Below are 20,641 nucleotides of genomic sequence, written 5' to 3'. Positions count from 1 at the left end.
TTGTGTAAAGGAGTCCTTTTAGAACGCCCGCCAACCACGTGGCTATATAACCTTATACAACGGTTAGTAAGAGCCAAGGCTAAACATCAGAAACTCAAAACTAGGTCAGTAACATCCAGTCTGAAATACGATGTTGTGAGAAGTTAGCGATCCACATTTTTTTGAGTAACCCGAATTTAAAATAGTTCTTTACGAAGGAAGGTCACACTGAACACGACGTTTGTAACTATTATGTATAATTTGCAGTTAGCCCTCCCCTACTTACGTATAGCCTGGCTACCAAAACTCGTCAGAGAAACAACGTGCATATAAAATTAGTAAAAATTATCTAGAAAGAAAAAGACATTATTCTGCGTTTTTTTTCTTATCTGAAAATAATAAACACAAGCTTATCTCGTGGTTGTTTCCACGTCTTTATTGGATAGAGATCTCAGAAAAGTGTGTTATCGGAGAAAATGGGGGGACAGAAGAGTTTATATAGTCTATGTATTGTGGGGTACATGACTGTCTGGATGATTTTTATTGGGAACGTGGGGGCAACTGGAAACTTCCTGTGAATTAGATTAAAAGTCAGTAGATGTATTACTATACCTATTACTAGGATATGACAAGAAAATTTCTGGGTTTTTCTGTTTTGTTTTCAATTAGAAGTCCCAAAACTGGGAACTAAGCCTGAAAACATCGTCTAAACATTCCCCAATAACTTCTAATTCTCTATGTACTTCGTCAAAATTTAGTTAATTATTAAAATAAATATAAACACAAACTCAGCTGATTAAAACTTTCAACGTACCTGGTGTTTTAGTAGATTTAGGTATCTATATGTGTGTACAGGTTTTTTTTATATTACATTAATATTATAATTTATGTCTTTCTACTTATTACGTGCTAAAAAACTTTATTTCAATACTCAGCCTTTTGTGTTAAAACGTATCCAGCCGTTAGTTGTTGTATGAACTCTTTCTTCTTACTTGTTCATGTATCAGATTGCCAATTTCACTAATACAGAACACAGAGCACTGTGAAACTGTTCTACATTCCTGGTGGTACAAGACGAAACATTTATGATATTGTACTTTTAACGACGGGCTTTCCTTTAAAACACCTTATTTTAAAAATGTTTTCCTAGCATTTATAACTGTTATCACGAATTTTCCCCTTCCATCTTGTAAATTTGACAATTGTTACAAAGAACGATACTGAGATTAAATAACAAATGAAACACACAGTGTAAAATGAGTTCGCATACCACATGCACGACTGTGACAGGTTAGACGTTCGAAATATAACTTCGCGAGGTTAAAATGACCAGGCAGTCTCGACCAAGATTATGTACAATTGCCTTGACCGGCTTTAAACATAAAGAAGTAATTACTACTATGTAAGAGAACCATAACACACAGTGCCTTCATTCTGCCTACTGACGTCAATGTATTCATTACATATAGATAATGGCTGGTTTGTTTTTAGTTTCGCGCAAAGCTACACGAGGGCTATCTACGCCAACTGTTCCCAATTTAGCAGTGTAAGACTAGAAGGAAGGCACCTAATCATCACCACCCACCGCCAACTCTTGGGCTTCTATTTTAACAACGAATAGTGGGATTGACCATAACTTTATAACGCCCCCACGGTTGAAAGAACGAGCATGTTTGGTGTGACTGGGATTCGAACCCGCGATCCTCAGATTACGAGTCAAGCGCCCTAACCACCAGGATATAATAGCCGGATTTCATGTTTTTTGCGATAGTAAGTAGTAAGAAAAAACATTTTCACCAGCAGTTTGGTTCATATTTTGTTTATTATCTTTAACCGTTACACCTGAACACAATAGAAAAGGCTTTTTAGTCCATAAAATGATAAACGTACGTACGTACGTAATTTAAAGTAAACCCAGTACAATAAAATAAATGGATTTTGAAAATAAAAATAGATAAATAAATAATAATAATAGTGTGGTTGTTGACTGCCGCACCTTTATTTGTGCCCAGAGGTAAAACACATTTTTAATTAGCTAATTATGCTGCACATTACAAACAACCATAAATTAATTCCACTTACATAGGCTTTATTCATTATACAAAAGTTAACTACGTTATGTTAACGGCCCGGCATAACCATGTAGGTTAAGGCGTTCGACTCGTAATCTGAGGGTCGCGGGTTCGAATCCCGGTCGCACCAAACATGCTCGCCCTTTCAGCTGTGAGGGCGTTATAATGTGACAGTCAATCCCACTATTTGTTAGTGGGTGGTGATGACTAGCTGCCTTCCCTCCAGTCTCACACTGCTAAATTAGGGACGGCTAGCGCAGATAACCCTCGAGTAGTTTTGCGCGAAATTCTAAAAAATATACAAACGTTATGTTAAAACAATTTTGGAGTCTGACTACTCTGTTACAGTCCATGTTTGGATACGCTTTATCTGTCAACCTTGTATCTTGACAATAGCCTATGTATTTATATTGTAAAAGACCCCATCGTAGGGCTGTCATGTCGAAAGGACACTACATTTTCCTAAATCTTTCCACAATCCTTTAAATATATGAGGAAGGTAGTTTCCCAGCGCTCGTTTCGACAGTGTGGTCACAAAATAATACATAAATGTTGTGTCTAGCAACTTAACCAGTGTGTTTCTGCATGTAATATATAGGTTTAATTTTCCAGCTTCTTGAGGTTATGTGACGGTTGAATGGTACATGATTTTAAACCTAACTTTGGTAACTTATATTCTGTTGGCCTTGTTTATAGACGGAGGACCTTCCTTATTACGTCCTACACTGTTACTTGAGACGTGTGAATAAAATTTATCACTAAAATTTACATTCATGATATCTCTCCTCTTACAAGATGCTTCACTTTGCTTACCACAGCTGGGCATGCCTTCTTACAGGTCTCTTTCTGGATGGTCCTGAATCCTCAAGTTTATCCAGACTTTTGTTTTCCAGTGCCATTAATTGCAATGGATTTCCTTATCTTGGAATTTCTACATATCTGATATAAGCACATCTGATCTGAGTGTGTGATATTTTACTTTGTTACTTACTCTTCCGAAAAAACAATTTTGGGTGGTATTACACCATCTAAATCGACATGCAACTCTGCTATATTCTATTCCACCGCACGTTTATTATCGTCTGTGATTGTAGCGTGGTTTACAGATTTGCATATTCAAAATATTTTTAACGAAACATAATTAATCGTCTCTGTGTATATATATATATATATTCAAGGGGCAATTTAAAGTGAAATAATTGATGAAAAACATTACCGAGTCTAAGAAAGTTTAAAATAAATATTTTTATCAGTTGGATAGGTTTCAAATTCACAGGATTTACCCTTATTTGGTTTTGAGAAACACAGCGCGAATTCATTAGGCTAATGGTTCCTTTAATATTCAGTTATATAATCAGCTTTATATCGCTTTTCAGTTAACGCGGATACACCAGTAATGAATTCTACACGTGCTAAGAATACCAAGGTATTCAAAAAACGGGCGTTCTCTGCAGTTTACCATCGCTATGCTTTATAAGTCATTGATTAATTCATGAAAGGTTAATTATAATAACTTTCCATTTCTCCTTTTACAAACATCAGCTACCACGGTAGCTTTTATTCCTAATATGACAGTTACATTCTTTGCATACAGAGTCGAAACTTTAATAATTGAAATAACTTATTAAAAATATTTCGAAACTAACAGAGGCTATTATATTCTGTATATAAGTTTTCCTTCAGAAAACTATGGTTAGTTTTATACTATCATTATTAGGGTTAGTATTCAACCATATTATCAGAGTTAGTATTTTACTGCCATCATTAGGGTTAATGTTCTACTACCATCATTAAGCTTATTTTCCTACTGCCACTACTAGGGTTAAGCTTCTACTATTATTAGTGTTCAATTATAATTATCATAACTAGCTAGGGCTAGGGTTCTACTACTATCATATTAAGGTTATTTTCTTCCAACAACTATTACTAGGGTCATTTTTTCTACTACCATTATTAGGGGTAGTCTTGAAGTTCTACTTCCATCACGTTTTTTCTGTTATCATCTGTTAACTCTTCGTTGTTAATATTTGTCATTGAAATTTTTTATCCTTGAATACTGAAATTCAATTATCCTCTTCTAAGTACTATATCAGTATATGTGTCTTCTTCATTTATAATTTTTCTATTTTTATTATACATTACACTCTAACTAAGCCTAATTTATGACTTATGTAATTTCCCTAACGGGGACTTACGTTATCAAAAAGAAATATCTTGTTGATTAGTTAATATACATCTTAGTCTGTACCAAACAACTAAGAATGAAGAACTACACAGAATATAAAGAAGGCAAAATGTTCTTGTATTACATATTTACCATGTATATATGTTTATTAAACAGAAGAGCTGGAGCGACATCTTAATAAACAAAAGGTTAATTAAGCAGTTTTTCACAGAAGCGGACGGAAGAATCATTTTCTTGTTTAATATTTTATTCATTTAAGTAAAGTTAAACATATAATACTTTTTTTAAATCTGATCTGTAAACTATAAGAAGTACCAGTCTCTCCTAGCATCTAAAAAAAAAGTCCTTTTGTAGTGTCTAAGTTTTCCCTTGGATCGATTGCTAATTTAAAAACGACTTAGTTACGGTTTAATATAAATGATTCAAGCTAGCGAAACATTAGAAAATAATAGGCCTAACTTTTGTAATGCATTCACGTAAACTGTAGATTTTTTTTCAGTTCTTTCTTTTCGGATTAAAAATCATAGATGTATAAAAATACCATTTCAGAGCTATATTTAGTCTCACATAGGAGGTATTTTGTCTAATATAAATTTACGTAATTTTTATCAGTAAAATTAGGCCTATTGAAAGTGACTTACTTCACATCCAATACAACTAGTGACGATTTAATGTATTATTGTGTGATGCTAAAAAAAACTATCAATTACATAATTAACGATCTTTTGGAAAACGTAGTCAATTAAAAAGTAAAATAAAAAAATGAAAATAAGATATACCCCCACCTTTCAAAATTTTCTCTATAATTACTTGTTAAACATAAGAAAAAGGTGCCGTAAAAGAACGGAAATGTTCAGTATTTACAACTATAAGAATTTCCAAGAACTACCTGAGAGAGGCCAATGATCATGGTAAATATATGGTGATCAGTGGGATTGACCCTCAGAAAACCCGCCAGCTATAATTCGTTAACCACAAAGCTACACGCGGGTAAAGAAACAACACCTTCCCCCAGTGGTAATAACAGTCTCTAGTTTACTCAGTTATTTCGATTTTCTCTCATTCTTTCAAAATAACGAAACATATTCAAAGTAAATATATTCTCAAGTGTTACTCTGTACTAATACGTAACAGTTTATATAAAATACTAGGTCAGGATCACTTCTATAAAACATACCAGTGTATGAACAACAAACCTATATAAACTAGAAGTGTAATTCTCAGAATAAAATTAGAGGTACCTAGCCAGGTGAAATGGGCCTGTTTTTGAAAAAAGAAAAAAAAAATATTTGGGTATAAAAATAAAAAACGACAAAGCAGGTCAAATAAGTCCCGGTACTGGTACCATCTTAAAAATAAGTTCCGGTACTAGTACCAGCAGAATTTCACCCCTGATATAAACTATATAAAACATAATATCGGATGATGAAATACCTATTTATATAAAATATCTCTTCCTTGTTAGTTAACCCTAATGATGCGTCGATATTCAAAGACTGGAAAAATATCACGAAGAAAAATCAACAACCACACTGTAAGGTTAGAAGAAGTGAGAAACTGAAAATAAGACGTCAAAAGGAGAAACACTGAACACCTTTAGAGGAACTTCCTGGGAAAGTGCAGAGCTAAGTGTGTTATGACAATTCACAAAACACTCTTCAACGTGAATTTATTCTTTTAGTTAGGTTTTCAAGAGAGTTTAGCTTTTGTGAATGAGACTTAATCTAAACCAAGCCTTCGTAATAGGTGCCACGGATTTATTTTGTTTAAACTTACACATACGATGTGTTTATTAGAAAAATGATGAATAAATAGACTGATTAATCGTGCAAATAATCTAAAAACATAAAGCAACTAGTCTAGCGGGCGTTAGTAACACCAGTTTATCAAATTAACCTGAGATGAAAATTTTCCAAGAACCAAAAGACTACTAGCTCGTCATTCATTCTATCAGAACGGTAATGAGGCATTTCTCCAAATTCCCTTATCTTAAAAATAGATAGAAAAGGGGAATACATAAAAAAGCGATCCTTTAACAACCCTCACAAAATAAGTTCTGTACGAAGGATATTGCTTGGGTTGTTTTATTTTGTACGAATGGTCGTATTTAAGTCGTTAGAAGCTTAGCTTTCGTATGCCAACAATTTTCTGCTTAATTTGTAGAAACGTATTGGCTAAGAAGACCGGCTTAACATCTGAAATTTGTGATATCACCAACTGAAAAACTTGTCTCATGCAAGACGGACGTTACAGCTAGGAAAGTGAAGAATTGCTAGTGGTACTGTACTTTGTTGTTGTCGGTAACCACCGAGAATGTCATCCTAAAATCTTGGAAACGTTAGGCACTTATGATTAATCGGTCAAATTAGATCAGTAGCATGGGCCGAGCCAAGTATTTTATTCTATCAAGAAGTCTGTTTGGTTTGTTGAAAGATTTGAAGTATGAAGGCTCACATTAATAAGTCATACTTAGTTATACTCACCATATCTCGTGATAACGAGAAATCCACTTGAAATAAAAATGTATTCTAAAGAAGGCTGGTATAAATTTAAAATTTCAATTAAAATAAAGTACAGAACAACGTTTCGACCTTCTTACGACATGTTCAGGTTAAAAATGAGATGTTCCATACATCACTTTAATTAATACTCATACTAGCCATCAGATCTCAGTTTACCAGAGATGTCACTAGGTGCTGAAAGATTCAGGGCTCGAACCCATAGATGCAGGAAGTTTCAGTATTATATCAATCACAGTTTTCTATTGTGATTTTTCAAGACAACAGCTGTGAGAGAGGGGATTCAGGGCACTGTGAAATAGAACTGGGGAACAGGCATCGCGTGCCAGTGGGAGAGGGGATTCAGGGCACTGTGAAATAGAACGGGGGAACAGGCATCGCGTGCCAGTGGGAGAGGGGATTCAGGGCACTGTGAAATAGAACGGGGGAACAGGCATCGCGTGCCAGTGGGAGAGGGGATTCAGGGCACTGTGAAATAGAACGGGGGAACAGGCATCGCGTGCCAGTGGGAGCGGGATTCAGGGCACTGTGAAATAGAACGGGGGAACAGGCATCGCGTGCCAGTGGGAGAGGGGATTCAGGGCACTGTGAAGTAGAACGGGGGAACAGGCATCGCGTGCCAGTGGGAGAAGGGATTCAGGGCACTGTGAAATAGAACGGGGGAACAGGCATCGCGTACCAGTGGGAGAGGGGATTCAGGGCACTGTGAAATAGAACGGGGGAACAGGCATCGCGTGCCAGTGCCTAGCGTCGCCTTTACAGTTTACCATAGCAGCACTACATTAGATCTATCATCGTACTATACTTTTTATTATATCTATGATTACAACACTAGCGAAGGGCAGTGTCAAAAAGCCCTAACATGATTTCTAAAATTTCCTGCAAAACATACGAGGTCTGTTAAAAAAATACTCGAACTGACGTCATAAAACAAAATGTACTTTATTTAGAAGTTACAGGTCTGGGACCCCTTCAAAGTACTCTCCTCCCCAACGCACACACTTATCCCAACGGTGTTTCCACTTGTTTAAACAGTCCTGGTACGCTTTTTTTTGTAATGTCCTCCAGCTCCTTCGTCGCATTTGCCTTAATCTCGGGAATCGTCTCAAATCTTCTTCTTTTCAAGGGTCTTTTGAGTTTGGGGAACAAGAAAAAATCGCAAGGAGCAAGGTCAGGTGAGTAGGGGTGGGTGGGGAAGAACAGTGATCGAGTGTTTGGCCAAAAACTCACGAGTTCTGAGGCACAAATTTCGCAGCAACGCGGTGCATCTTCAATTTTTCGGTCAAAACCTCGTAACAAGATCCAACTGATAACCCACACTCATCAGCAAGCTCCCTGACAGTCAGACGTCGATTTGTTTGCACCAGGGTGTTGATTTTGTCGACGTGTGGGTCGTCAGTTGACGTGGGAGAACATCCAGGACGCTCATCATCTTCAATTGACTGTCGACCATCCTTAAAACGTTCATGCCACTTGAAACATGTTGTACGCTTCATAGCAACATCACCGTAAGCCGTGTTAAGCATAGCAAAAGTTTCAGTCGCAGATTTTCCAAGTTTAACACAAAATTTCACAGCAAGTCGTTGCTCCTTCAGGTCATTCATTTTGAAATCCGCCAAACGAAAAAATCGCACTTCACTTAAAACCGCGTAGCTAATACACAAATGAAGATATCTGCAATCGGGAAATGGCGTCGTAATCAGCTGATCTGTGCGAACCTAGCGACACCAAGCGGATTCCCCTGGAACCAACTGGAGTGGCGCAATTCAAAGAGTCCGCGTATTTTTTGAACAGCCCTCGTATACCTTGTAGTTAAATAATGCTATTGTCCACTCTGGCCCGGCATAGCCAGGTGGTTAAGGCGCTCGACTCGTCATCTGAGGATCGCGGGTGCGAATCCCCGTCATACCAAACATACTCGCACTTTTAGTCGTGAGAGCATTATAATATTACCATTAATCCCATTATTCGTTGGTAAAAGAGTAGCTCAAGAATTGGCGGTGGGTAGTGATGACTAGCTGCGACGCAGATGGCCCTCGAGTAGGTTTGCGCGAAATTAAAAAAACAAACAAAAACAAAAGACTTGCTTCATTCCCTCTAGTTGTACTCTGCTAAATTAAGGACGGCTAGCACAAATAGCCTTCATGTAGCTTTGCGCGAAATACAAAACAAACAAACAATTGTCCACTTTACTTTTGAAGTTATTTAAACCTTTAACATAAACTAAAACACTGAAAATAGCATAAAAGAATGTTGTTGATTTTGATACGGGTAGGTTACCGTGATAACCTGGGTCTTGTAAGTGAACCGCTATATTGCGCACCATTTTACTTGTATAAGGGTGTCAAATGAGACGTCCACAAAACAGGATGAAACCTTTACATGTGAACTGGAATTGTAAGGCAGGTGAAACACCAAGAAAATAATAATGCCATCTACAAACAAAATGTAACACTACACAAACATTTTAACACAAAAATAAAAAATAGAGGTTCTGAATTTTGTTAAACTATAAATCTTACTTACCTAAACGATTATATTTTTTTCTATCAAAAGAAGGAGTTTTGAACATAGTTATATAACAGTACTCGTTCACAGATGTTAGATCTAGTGTCCTCTTCTTCGATGTCTCGTCTATGAGGCCTTACCGGTCACACAACGTGAATACAGACGAAATGCACCCTGTGACATGATATAAACTGTTTATGCGGACAGTTAGGGTTTCAGCAATTTATGAATGCTAGCGCCATCTATTGTAGACAAATATGAATAATGTAGCAAAAAATGGAGGATTCCCTTATGCTTTATGTGTGTTTAAAATACTTAAGTTCCCCAAAAGCATATTGAATAATATTTTTTAATGTTTTCAGTGTTATTTAGAAAATATTTTACAAATTAGTTTTTGTTGGTCAAAAAAGGATAGCAAAGATTTTGGAAAGCTATATAATTCAAGTTATATGAGTATCAAATATTTATAAAATTTATCCTTAGTTCTTTTATAGTACAATTTATTTCAATGTCTAAATTCTGTTCAATCCAAAGCTTTCTCAAGGGACATAATTTAAACTTTTTAAAATTTTTAACAATGCACAGTTTCTGTTAAATTAATCAGAATTCGTCTGAGCTATTGACACAAAATATTGCCCCTGGAGGCTTTGTGGTTAATTTCACACTTTGAACACTAAAATTCTAGTTGCGATACCCACGGTAGAGAAGCACATATAGCCTATTTTGTAGTTTTGTGCTTAATAATAAACAATACATTAAGTTAAGTTTTTTCTTACTATGCCCAAACTTTTTGAATGATTAGATTAGAAAAATGCCGAAATTATTTTATTGTGCATATTTTTTTTCAAGTGTTTGATTTAAAGCTAATGATAGTTTCATTTTTGCATTCTAATAGATTCCCCTATAAGATATAAAACACAACTCTATTACTGAAGGTATTATATTGTTGTAAACTAAGTATTCTTGAGCCAGTTTTGAATAAACGATTTTATTTCGCTTATGTTTCTCTGAGCTTGGAACATTAGTGTCTAAACTTTGAATAATAAACGTTAAAAAATATACGTTTGAAGATCCCATAAAAAAGTTATGTTGATTGACAGGTAGAATTGTGTTTTATTACAATGAACTACAATGGACCTTTGGTCGTACTGTTAGTCAGGCTTCAAAATTTAATTATAATTCTCGTTTAACATTTCGTAAGTGAAATATAGAGAAAGTATTTCACTGCTTATAAATTTTCACCAGTCTAGTGAATTCTGTATTATAGAACTTTAGACATAAAGCACTGTTACAGGCAAATATTTTGCTTCCGTCAGAGCTTCCTTTAAAGCTAATCAAAATTGCACAGCTTTGACGTTTCAAATAGTTTTGCTTTTTCTATGACTTAAAAAATTCTCGACACAGCTGTGTCAACGAATTTTTCTTCAATGATATTCTCCGCTTCAAATTTATAAACATATTTGTACTAAAAGAAATACTTTTTACTTCTTCAAAAACTAAGCCCTTTTAGATTACTCTGACATTTTATTCTTTTGCTTTTAGTTCCTGAATACAGGCTATTATACTGCGTGCATATTAAATGAAAAAAAAATCAGTCATGCCTATTTTACTGAAGACAATTTTTCGAGGATACATATCTTAGCTTATATACGTATATATATAAAAAAGCTAACGTGTGTCACGTAACATCACGCTTGATTTCTCGAAGTATGACGAATCATAAAAGTCAAAACGTATTTATCCAGATAGAATAACTCGATTACTGTCTACTCATTATGATTCTAGTAACGGGGGTGCATGGGGTCATGAAATCTTATAAGTGTAGAAAGTGTTGATATTATGAGCCTAAAGCAAAGACGGAGTGTGGGATCACCTAGTCTAGAGCCAAGCTCAATCATGAAAAAAATAAAATATTAATTCAATTTTAAACTTAAATCATTTCTCAATTAAGGTATTTTCTGTTATATCACCAACGTTTTAAATACCCAATGAATCTCTTTAATCAACGGAGACCCTAATTTAAAAATTCAACAATTTTTTTCTTTCCAGTTTTAATATATACACATTTCATTTTATACTTTCGGTACATAGACTAACAACGTTAGGCAATACATTTGAAGCGATATGACATAAAAGCCATTGTAAGAAGGTTGAGTTACCAAAATTCACTGACTTTTCTATATATTAGAGGTTGTTAACCAAATTTACCAATACATTTTTTACATTTTTTTGATGTATATATTACGAATCATTTCGTAAATTATCTTAATTCTGATTGGATCATAAAATAATTTATCGAGGTTTGACTGCCTTGACTGTACTTTTCTGCCTTTTTGTTGGTCAAGCTTGATTTCGCAAAATTTATTTATTTCAGTTAGATATGAAATGTGAGGTTAGGGTATAATATTTAGAATATTTTGAAAGTCAAACCACACTTGTAATTCACAAAACCCTCGAAACTCAAACTACCAAATGACAATACTTCTAAGGACTTTGTTTCTAAGTGCAAAGCTACCCAAGGGACTATTTGTGCTGTGCTCACCACAGATATCTAAACTAAGTTTTTAGCGTTAGAAGAGGGAGACTGGGGAAAAGGGCGTGAAATAACTTTGGAAAATAGTTCATGTTGATCATTTGATTAGACAAACTGCTTCACAAAAAAACAAAAGTATATACAAAATGTTGTTTGTGTGTAAACACAATTAAAGCTACACACAATGAGCTAACACTGTGCTTTGCCTACTGAAACGCAATTTTCGATGAACCAACAGGAGGCAGGAGAAAATTGAAAAAACAAAACACAACTATTTGTCTAGCGTTAGAATATTAATTTGAGTTTCCTAGAATAAACTACAATCCTTTGAACTGCTAAATTAGGGACAGATAGCGCAGATATCCACCTTGTAGCTTTGGGCGAAATTCAAAACAAATAAACAAACAAATTATTTTTCCGTAACAAAAATACCTAAACATGTTTTTTCAGAAAATAAAAGTATTTTACTTATTTTGTTAAAGTAAAACGTACTCTTTTTTGCACGTTCGTAATTACATTAACTAGCGTGTCTTCGAATCCAAGAAAATAAATATTGTCTAAAAACAAATTCCGCGTTCATCTCCTAGCGTGGGCGTAGTTTGCACGATGTCACGTGACTCAGTAAGTCATTAACCCTACATTGAGACTTCGTTTCACTATCGTTCGATTACAGCAAAATAACTTCCAAAAGAATTTGGCATCACCCACCAACAAAATAGACGCCATATAAACGTTTAAAACAAAAAATGTATTATTTTTTTATATTAGTCTCATTTATTTTACAAGTAACACAAAACGCCAGGGATTTTAACCTTACACAACTTCGCAAGAAACACGAGAGACAAAAAACAGATGAGTTCTTGTTTTATTTCACAGTCAGAGCAAGTGTTAATGTATTTTATTTGTTTACCGTGTATTCTTTACATGCTTCGTTAAACAAATCCTTTTTATTATTTTACTTTGAAAATACTTGCCAGATTTTAGGCATGTTACTGAAAGTTCAGAAGTTAGAGTTGTGCACGCTAGAAAGTTTTTATCATTTAGAAGAAAGAATTAAACACTCTAAACACTTTAACAGTATCTGAAACTTAAATTTCATACTGATCTTTGTTCTGTGTTAACAGTAACAGTACTACTATGGTTACTCTTAGTAGCCTTACCAAAAATAAATAAAAAAAGCCAAGAGAAACTGGCTTAGTGAAAATGAAATATTATTGCTGTTATATTTTGTTTTAATTCGAATATTCGCTAGATGGCGCTTAACAATATATTTGTTATGTAAGTTTCATGATCAGTCTTCAGAAAGGGGAAGAGTGGATAAGCTAAGAGTGAAATATTTGGATCAGTTTTAATTATAAATTATTCCGCTGACTAGCCGTGAAACTGTACAATTAAATGTATGTATATTATTAAGTTATAGACGTTAAAAAATAAACTGATTTGTTATCGGTGCGTGGACAGAACGTTTAAGGGCGTCGAGAGGCAGGTCGGGCCCCGGGGACAATTATGTCACTCGGCCCCTTTTTGAAGTATTCATAAATTCATGGTACATTCATGAGTGTATGAAGAATTTTTCTGGTGGGTGGAAGCTAAATCTGTAGAGATTTTACATTTTTTGGATGAAAAGGTATTTTTTGAGGCAAAGCGATTTCCCACAGTACTGCGATTTTCCTTAAGTATATTATAAAAATGAGAATACATCATTCTTTATCCCATATTTCCTCGGGCCTCGGAACTGTGGTCATCCTGATCCCCCTCTCGTCAGACCTGAGAACGTCGAATTATTCTAACGTGTTTACGAAGAACAGTTAGTTATTTTTAGTTCGTAACGTACAAACTGAAACTTTTTTCTTACATATTCAAACAATTTTGCGTTGTACATCAGTATTTTATCCGTTGTCTACCATTGTCTTTCTAATTCTATTTGAAACCCGTTTTGTTAAGTTGAATAACAAAATTTTTAGCATTAGAATCCCTTAAACTTACCAGGATGGGGCACGTGGGAATGAAGATTGCCTTAAATGATTTAATGAAAAATACAACCTGAAATATTTTAAAACTATGTTGTACAAGAAAAAGTTTTTTAAATCTGATTTCACCGTTGATAAGTCATTTCAGCTCTTTATGTTGTTTTAAACACAAGGTTCCTTCGAAGTTGCCATCATACGAAACCACCTCAAACACAATCTACACGAGATAACGAAATCAATGTTTTATATTCAGTTAAAAATTCTTTGAAAAAATAGTCTCAAGGTTACAAATGTTTTTATGAACTCTAGAAAATTTTCAATCCGTAAACAGAACGAATAGAAGACCAGTTGAGTGACTAAGACCTTGTGAATTAAATAAAAATAACACAAAAAATTGTGCTCTCATGTTTTAATATATATATATATATCACTCATCTAATGATCCTACATCAAAATCTAAAAACAATAACTTTGTTTAAATCAACTAAAAGCAGTAGTTCATGATTCACTCTATTAGTTTGCAAGCTTAAATAAACGTTAACTATTTATTTTACGAGTGAAATGAATACAGAATAATCGATAATAAATAAAATAAATAAATTACTTAACTATTCATCAAATATGAATAAAGGGCTCTCCATTTCTTAATGTGTATATAGAAACTTTTCTTAAACAAACATTTCATCATACTATTAGCCTAATTTCTATATAAACAAAGAAATATAAAAAAAACAAAGAATAACTTTAAAGTTTATTTAGTTCTCTTAATTGCATTTTTCATCTATAAATAATGTTTTTAATAACACTTAGTTCTCTCTTTGTTCATTATGTGTTGCTACTGCATATTATTTTAGTTATTTTTAATATTAATCAAAAATATACAGAATATGAAAAGACCGTCACAGATTTTTATTTAAACGGCTAAGTAACAGAAATTTTATTGCTGAAATTAGAATCTTACAAATCTTTCATCAATCATTTTTGAAAATTTATTACCTAGTTTATTGATAATTTCAGTTAAAACACTTGGGGACTAAGTGTTTAACACTCCTACGAAATGTGGGGCCTAATAGGCCCCAGAGCAACTTGAAAGGTTATTAATATTAGGCTAATAAATTTGTATTTAAATGAAATTGCAATTTCATGAACACTTTTCGTAGGAGTGTTAAAATAAAAAATAAATTACGGACGGACATCACTACGAGACTAAAGAAACGTATCTTAGTGTCCCAGTTCTTAAAACTGAAGTTAAGATATATATTAAAATATTCATAAAATGACTGGTGACGTGATAGTTTAAAAAATAAAATAAATAATAGGCTCAACATTTTAGGACATTATTAAAAAACCGTAAAAATGTCATTAGTAATGTCCTTTCTTTGCTCTAGTAAATTTACAGGTGTGCAGGTAAATTCAAAAATATTGAGTGACGAAAGGTTTTCACATCATCCTAAAAACTCTAGAACACTGTTGAACCTGTTGGACAGTGAATTGAACAGTGACGATAGAGGACCCAGTCGTCTGCGAGGAGGAAGTCGCTGAGGCCGGGGTGGAAAACGAAGGTTATCTTTACGCCTAACCTGTGAGAAAGCAATGTTTACTTATACTGACTTGGTATTTCCCATTTACTATTTTTGTAAACACCGTTCACATAGACCAACTTGACGTTTTTAGTTCACTGTTAAAGTATTTAGTAAAACATTGTTCACTTAGGCCAATTTGATGTTTTTAGTTTGCGGTTTTGTTTAAGTATTTAGTGAAAAACGTAACTTAGGCCAACTTGACGTTTTTTGTTCAAATTGTTTAACAGTACTTAAAAATATTTTTGTCACGTTTTTCAGTTTTTACTTAAATGCAAAGCAGTTATTTTTTGATAAACTAACTTAATAATAAAGTAAAGGTATGTCTAGTTACTGGTAAATTATGTTCTTGAAGTAGCTGACTAAAGTTACATAGCTAGGAACAACAAAATAATCGTACCAGTCACGAAATTCTTTTGAAAGTTAGGCCTAGCAGATCCTTTGATTTGTGATTAGAATATTCTAAAAACCTATTATCATTCAACTTTAATTAGATGATTAATTTAACGTCAAACTTATATCAGACCTAATTCATTTTAAACTTTATTATTATATCATAATGTATTATACGTTCTCGTCAAGTGATTCCAACATAAACATACGACATACCTCGAATAGTGGTTTAATTTACTCTCCTGTCTTCAATGATGTTCGATTGTATTTACATTTAAAAGAAGCAACTAAAACTAAACCTTACCTTTCATTTGGAACCTCATGGGGAAAAATATGTAGACAAACAGATAGACACTGAATAGCACACGTTAAGTGCAAACAGATTAGTTCAACTAAAAAAACTTATAAAGAGAAATACGTTACAGCTTCATTCCACCCTAAACTACTTGGTAAGTTAGCAGTTCATTCAATGTTAATTTTTAAGCCATGTAAATACATTGTTTCAACTATTGTTTAATAACGTACATTCCATATCGCTGGTGGTAATAATTTTGATTTACATATTCGTTTTATTTGGAGTAACTGAAAAACAATTTTCCTCTACATTCATCTTTACTAACAAATCAAAACTAGTATTTTCAGAATGAATTAAGTCTCTCCTGATGACAAGTGCAACTGTATTTTTCCAGACGATATATCATTGTACTAAGAGAAGTAAAGAAAAGCAACAAACAATGTTTAATTTAGTTATTGTTTTATGGCGCATAGCTACTAGACTATCAGTGCCAAACAACCAGTAACAAATCAAATAACAGTAAAAGTATTATAAAGTGTAAAGGAAAATTATATTAAAACAAAAACAGTTGCCCAACGTCGGATAAAATCTAAAGTAGGATTAAAATGGCCAGTGGTCCTTAAAAAATCAAAAACATTTGTAACATGGCCAGTGTCACCGTCGTTAATGATACTGTCCGATGTCAGGGGTAAACCTATGGTAAAAATATGTCTAAAATGGTGCTGTCGTTCAGGGTTGTAACGACGGCACGACAGTAGGACTACCGTGACCTGAGTGCCACATAGACCACACATTGGTGCATCGGTCCAAGATAAAAGAAAATGATGAGTTAAAGAACTGTGGCCAATGTGTAGTCTAGTTAGAACAACTTCCTCTTTCCGATCCCTGTCACACCAAACATGCTCGCCCTTTCAGCCGTGGGGGCGTTATAATGTTACGGTCAATCCAATTATTCGTTAGTAAAAGAGTAGCCCAAGAGTTGGCGGTGGGTGGTGAAGACTAGCTGCTTTCCCTCTAGTCTTACACTGCTAAATTAGAGACAGCTAGCGCAAGTAGCCCTCGTGTAGCTTTGCGCGAAATTTAAAGCAAACCTAACCTTCCCATCCTTACGGAAACGAGACGGCCAAAGTCCATAAGAAAGGTTTTATCTGGAAAAGCTTTTTATCACGTTATTCACTTCAAGTTGATTGCCAACTGGCACGGAGCCGAGCCTTGAACACAGGACCATAGTCCATAGATGGAACGGGCACAGCAGTGATAACAACAGAGCAGACAGACTTAGCTGCGGTGTCGGCGAGCTCGTTTTCGCAAATACCAACATGGCCTGGTAGCCAGAAGAATTGGATAGAAGTAAATGTTAAAGAGAAATGGGTCAGTCGGTTTTGAATATCGGCGAAAACTAACGTGAAGTGATTCCAGGGCCGGTAAGGAACTAAGCGAGTCAATATAAATAGTACAATTTGAGTACTGCTTAGCTACTATGTGATCCAGCGCAAAAGAAATGGCGTACAGTTTGGCAGTAAACAAACAAATTGGAAATTGTAGAGTGGATTGTATGTGCAACCACCAAACCATAACAAACTATGGCAGAGCTCACAGAGTCACCTGATTTCGAACCATCTGTATAAATGGGAATGGAGGGAAAGTTCAAAAGTTGTTCAGTATATAAAAGATGGTACTTTCGATCGGGAGTATCTGCTTTTAGATGACTTAAAAAAAGGTCGCATCTGGGGACTGTAATTAGCCATGGTGGGATGGTCTGACAAGTGAATACAGCAGTGTCATCTAAGGACAGATTCAATTCATCCAACTGTGCCTGGATACAAAGGCCAAAAGGAACAATGGCAGATCGCCTGTTCTGAAAAAGCATGACCCACAAAGGAAGGAAAACACAACACCAGGTGGGATGCTGTGGTAAAGATCGAATTTTGAAGCATACAATAAAGAAAGTTGTAAACGGCAGAGGTGCAGAAGAGGGTCATGAGACTCAGTGTACAACCTTTGAGCTGGAGAAGTGCAGAAAGCCCCTGTGAAAAGCTGAAGCCCAGGATGGTAAGCAGAGTTGAACATCTTCAAGGTTGTGGCATAGACCAGTTCTGATCAAATGAAGGCACAATAGATCTTGAGCATATAGAACATCGATCTGCTCTTCAAGATGTGAAAAGAGGATGTTCAGTGTCCTTGTATACTTGATGTATGGAATGAGAGTCAACTTATGGTCATATATAAGCCCCAAGAACTTTGACTCGGGGACCACAGGAAACACAACTTCACCAAGATGGAGTTCAGGATCAGAGTAAATACCTCGTTTGTGGCAAAATAGCATGTAGACAGTTTTCAAGAGGGAAAAAGTAAAAACTTTTGCTGTGGTCCACTTCAGTAAATGATTGAGGGCAGTCTATAAGTGCTGCTCAATAAACCTCATGCTCGACAACTGACACAAAATGTGAAAGTCGTCAACATAGAGCCCATTTGTAAATGGGAATTTTCCAGTAATGGAATTAACCTTTATAGTGAAAAGTGTCTTGAGGGACTCCTAGTGCCTGTGAGAAAGAACGGGAAAATGTTGAACTCACATGAATTTGGAAGCACAAGTCCATTAAAAACATTTTGATAAAAATGGGCAAATGACCACGCAACCTATGAGTGGTGGTCTTGCACGATGCCGTATATAGATGTAGTATCATAAGCCTTCTCAAGGTAAAAAGTACAGAAATAACAGGTCGGTTGAGAAAGGCTTCCCATGATTGATGTTTCAAGTCGAATCAGGTGGTCTAGGGTGGGGCGCTGTCGTCGGAACCCACAATGGGTGATGAGAGGAGATTGTTTGATTCAAGGAACCAAACAAGACGAGCATTAACCATCCTCTCTAAGATCTTACAGAGACAGTTCGTCAAAGCAATTGGATGGTAGTTTGAAGGAATCTTGGGATCCTTTCCGGGCTTAATGAAAGGTAGGACAGTATCCTGGTGCTATGCATTAGGAAAAACATTTTCCGGTCATATCTGGTCAAAAAGAACCAGATGAATAGCAAGTGAAGCAGGAGAGAGGTGGCACAGCAGCTCCTAGTGTATATCATCAGATCCATCTGATGTACTACCAGAACAATGAAGAGCAAGCTTGACTTCCACCAGTGTAAAAAGACGATTATAATCACAGGCACAATTAGCCCAATAGGAAAGAGGTGATTGTTCTGCCAGAGTCTTGATGACCAGGAAGGTACGGATCATTGGAGGCAAAGATCAAAGATATACTTCTGGGGAGACAGAAGTATACTGCCCACTGACCTTCTGAATCTTTTCCCATGTGGCTTTGGAACAAGTAGTAGAAGAGACGTTAGTTGTGTACTTAATCTAAGATTCCTTCTGGCTTTTTCATCTTACCTACCGAGGGTGTGCATGACCCCACTGAAAAGTGTTGTGGTTTAAAAGTATGGGATACTTACAAAATGTATTCTAGGCCCATTTTTGATCTTCCATGCCATGTGGCAGAAAGGATTTAGGAATACATTGAGTAGCTGCCCGGACAATACAGTCAGTTACTGCTGCCACATAGTCGTCTATCGATGGCAGGTTCAAGTTACAGGAAAGCAGTGAAAGTGGGCTAATTGGCCTGGTCCAGCTTCCATCGAGGCACATGGATAGGGTGGCATCATCCACGGCAAGTCTCTCTCCAAATGGTAGGAAAATGATCACTGCTCCATGGGTCACTTTCAATCCTTTAAGAAAAGTATGAGAAAAATGAAGGGGAGCAGATAGAGAGATCAATAGCAGTAAAGACTAACTAGGTGCATAGAATAAGAACCAGTATTGAAAATGAGAAAGATTGTGATCTGAGAGTATATGCTCTATGGAACAACCCCTCCTATCAATATCAGCACCTCCCTAAAGGGGATTATGTCTATTAAAACTCCCCAGGAATAAAAATGGAAACAGTAACTGTTCAATGAGAGCATGAAGGTCTGGTTGATCATAGGTGTCTTCAGAAGACAGGTAGAACAGTGATGGTACAACTCAAGGAAGCACAGACGGCCACAACCTTCAAAGGTGTATCAAGTGATAAAGACAGGGTGGGCACATGCTGACTGACCAGCAATGCAATCTCTCCATGTACTCATCTATCACACAACCTGTCATTTCTGTAAAAGAAAATTGCTGAAAGGTGACTGTATCAGCAGGTTTCAGAAACGTTTTCTGTGAGGAGACACACACAAGGATGATAAGAACCAATCAATTCCTTAATGTCATCTATATTAAAACGAAGATCTTAATAGCTCCTCTGTATCAAAGTGGCCACTATCACACAACCTGTCATTTCTGTAAAAGAAAATTGCTGAAAGGTGACTGTATCAGCAGGTTTCAGAAACGTTTTCTGTGAGGAGACACACATAAGGATGATAAGAACCAATCAATTCCTTAATGTCATCTATATTAAAACGAAGATCTTAATAGCTCCTCTGTATCAAAGTGGCCACTTTTATTTAGGTGCAGGAGAATTGACCATGGGTTTTCTTTATTGGAAGGAGGTCTTATCAACCTCCATGGATCCTGCTTTGGGTTGAGTGGGAAGGTCTCTGTCTGTGGAGGAAGATTCCAATAACTGAGGGT

The 20,641-nt window shown here is 35.6% G+C and overlaps 2 protein-coding genes across 2 annotated transcripts in view; both read right to left on the bottom strand.

The window, feature by feature from the left end:
• The window catches only part of LOC143253856 (NAD(+) hydrolase sarm1-like), a 48,436-nt gene extending 39,020 nt beyond the window's left edge, over window positions 1-9,416 (bottom strand). The window contains exon 1 of the mRNA XM_076508304.1: window positions 9,282-9,416. The gene's annotated coding sequence lies outside the window, so the exon portion shown is untranslated. The remainder of the gene's footprint in view (window positions 1-9,281) is intronic.
• Window positions 9,417-14,160: 4,744 nt separating this feature from the next.
• The window catches only part of LOC143253855 (carboxypeptidase D-like), a 30,167-nt gene continuing 23,686 nt past the window's right edge, over window positions 14,161-20,641 (bottom strand). Inside the window, exon 10 of the mRNA XM_076508301.1 lies at window positions 14,161-15,346. Within this exon, the coding sequence (XP_076364416.1) occupies window positions 15,212-15,346 (135 nt within the window). The 3' untranslated portion in view covers window positions 14,161-15,211. The remainder of the gene's footprint in view (window positions 15,347-20,641) is intronic.

This window comes from Tachypleus tridentatus, chromosome 6, assembly GCF_004210375.1.
Source record: "Tachypleus tridentatus isolate NWPU-2018 chromosome 6, ASM421037v1, whole genome shotgun sequence".
Taxonomy (NCBI): Eukaryota; Metazoa; Arthropoda; class Merostomata; order Xiphosura; family Limulidae; genus Tachypleus; species Tachypleus tridentatus.
This window is presented reverse-complemented; position numbering and strand designations above follow the sequence as displayed.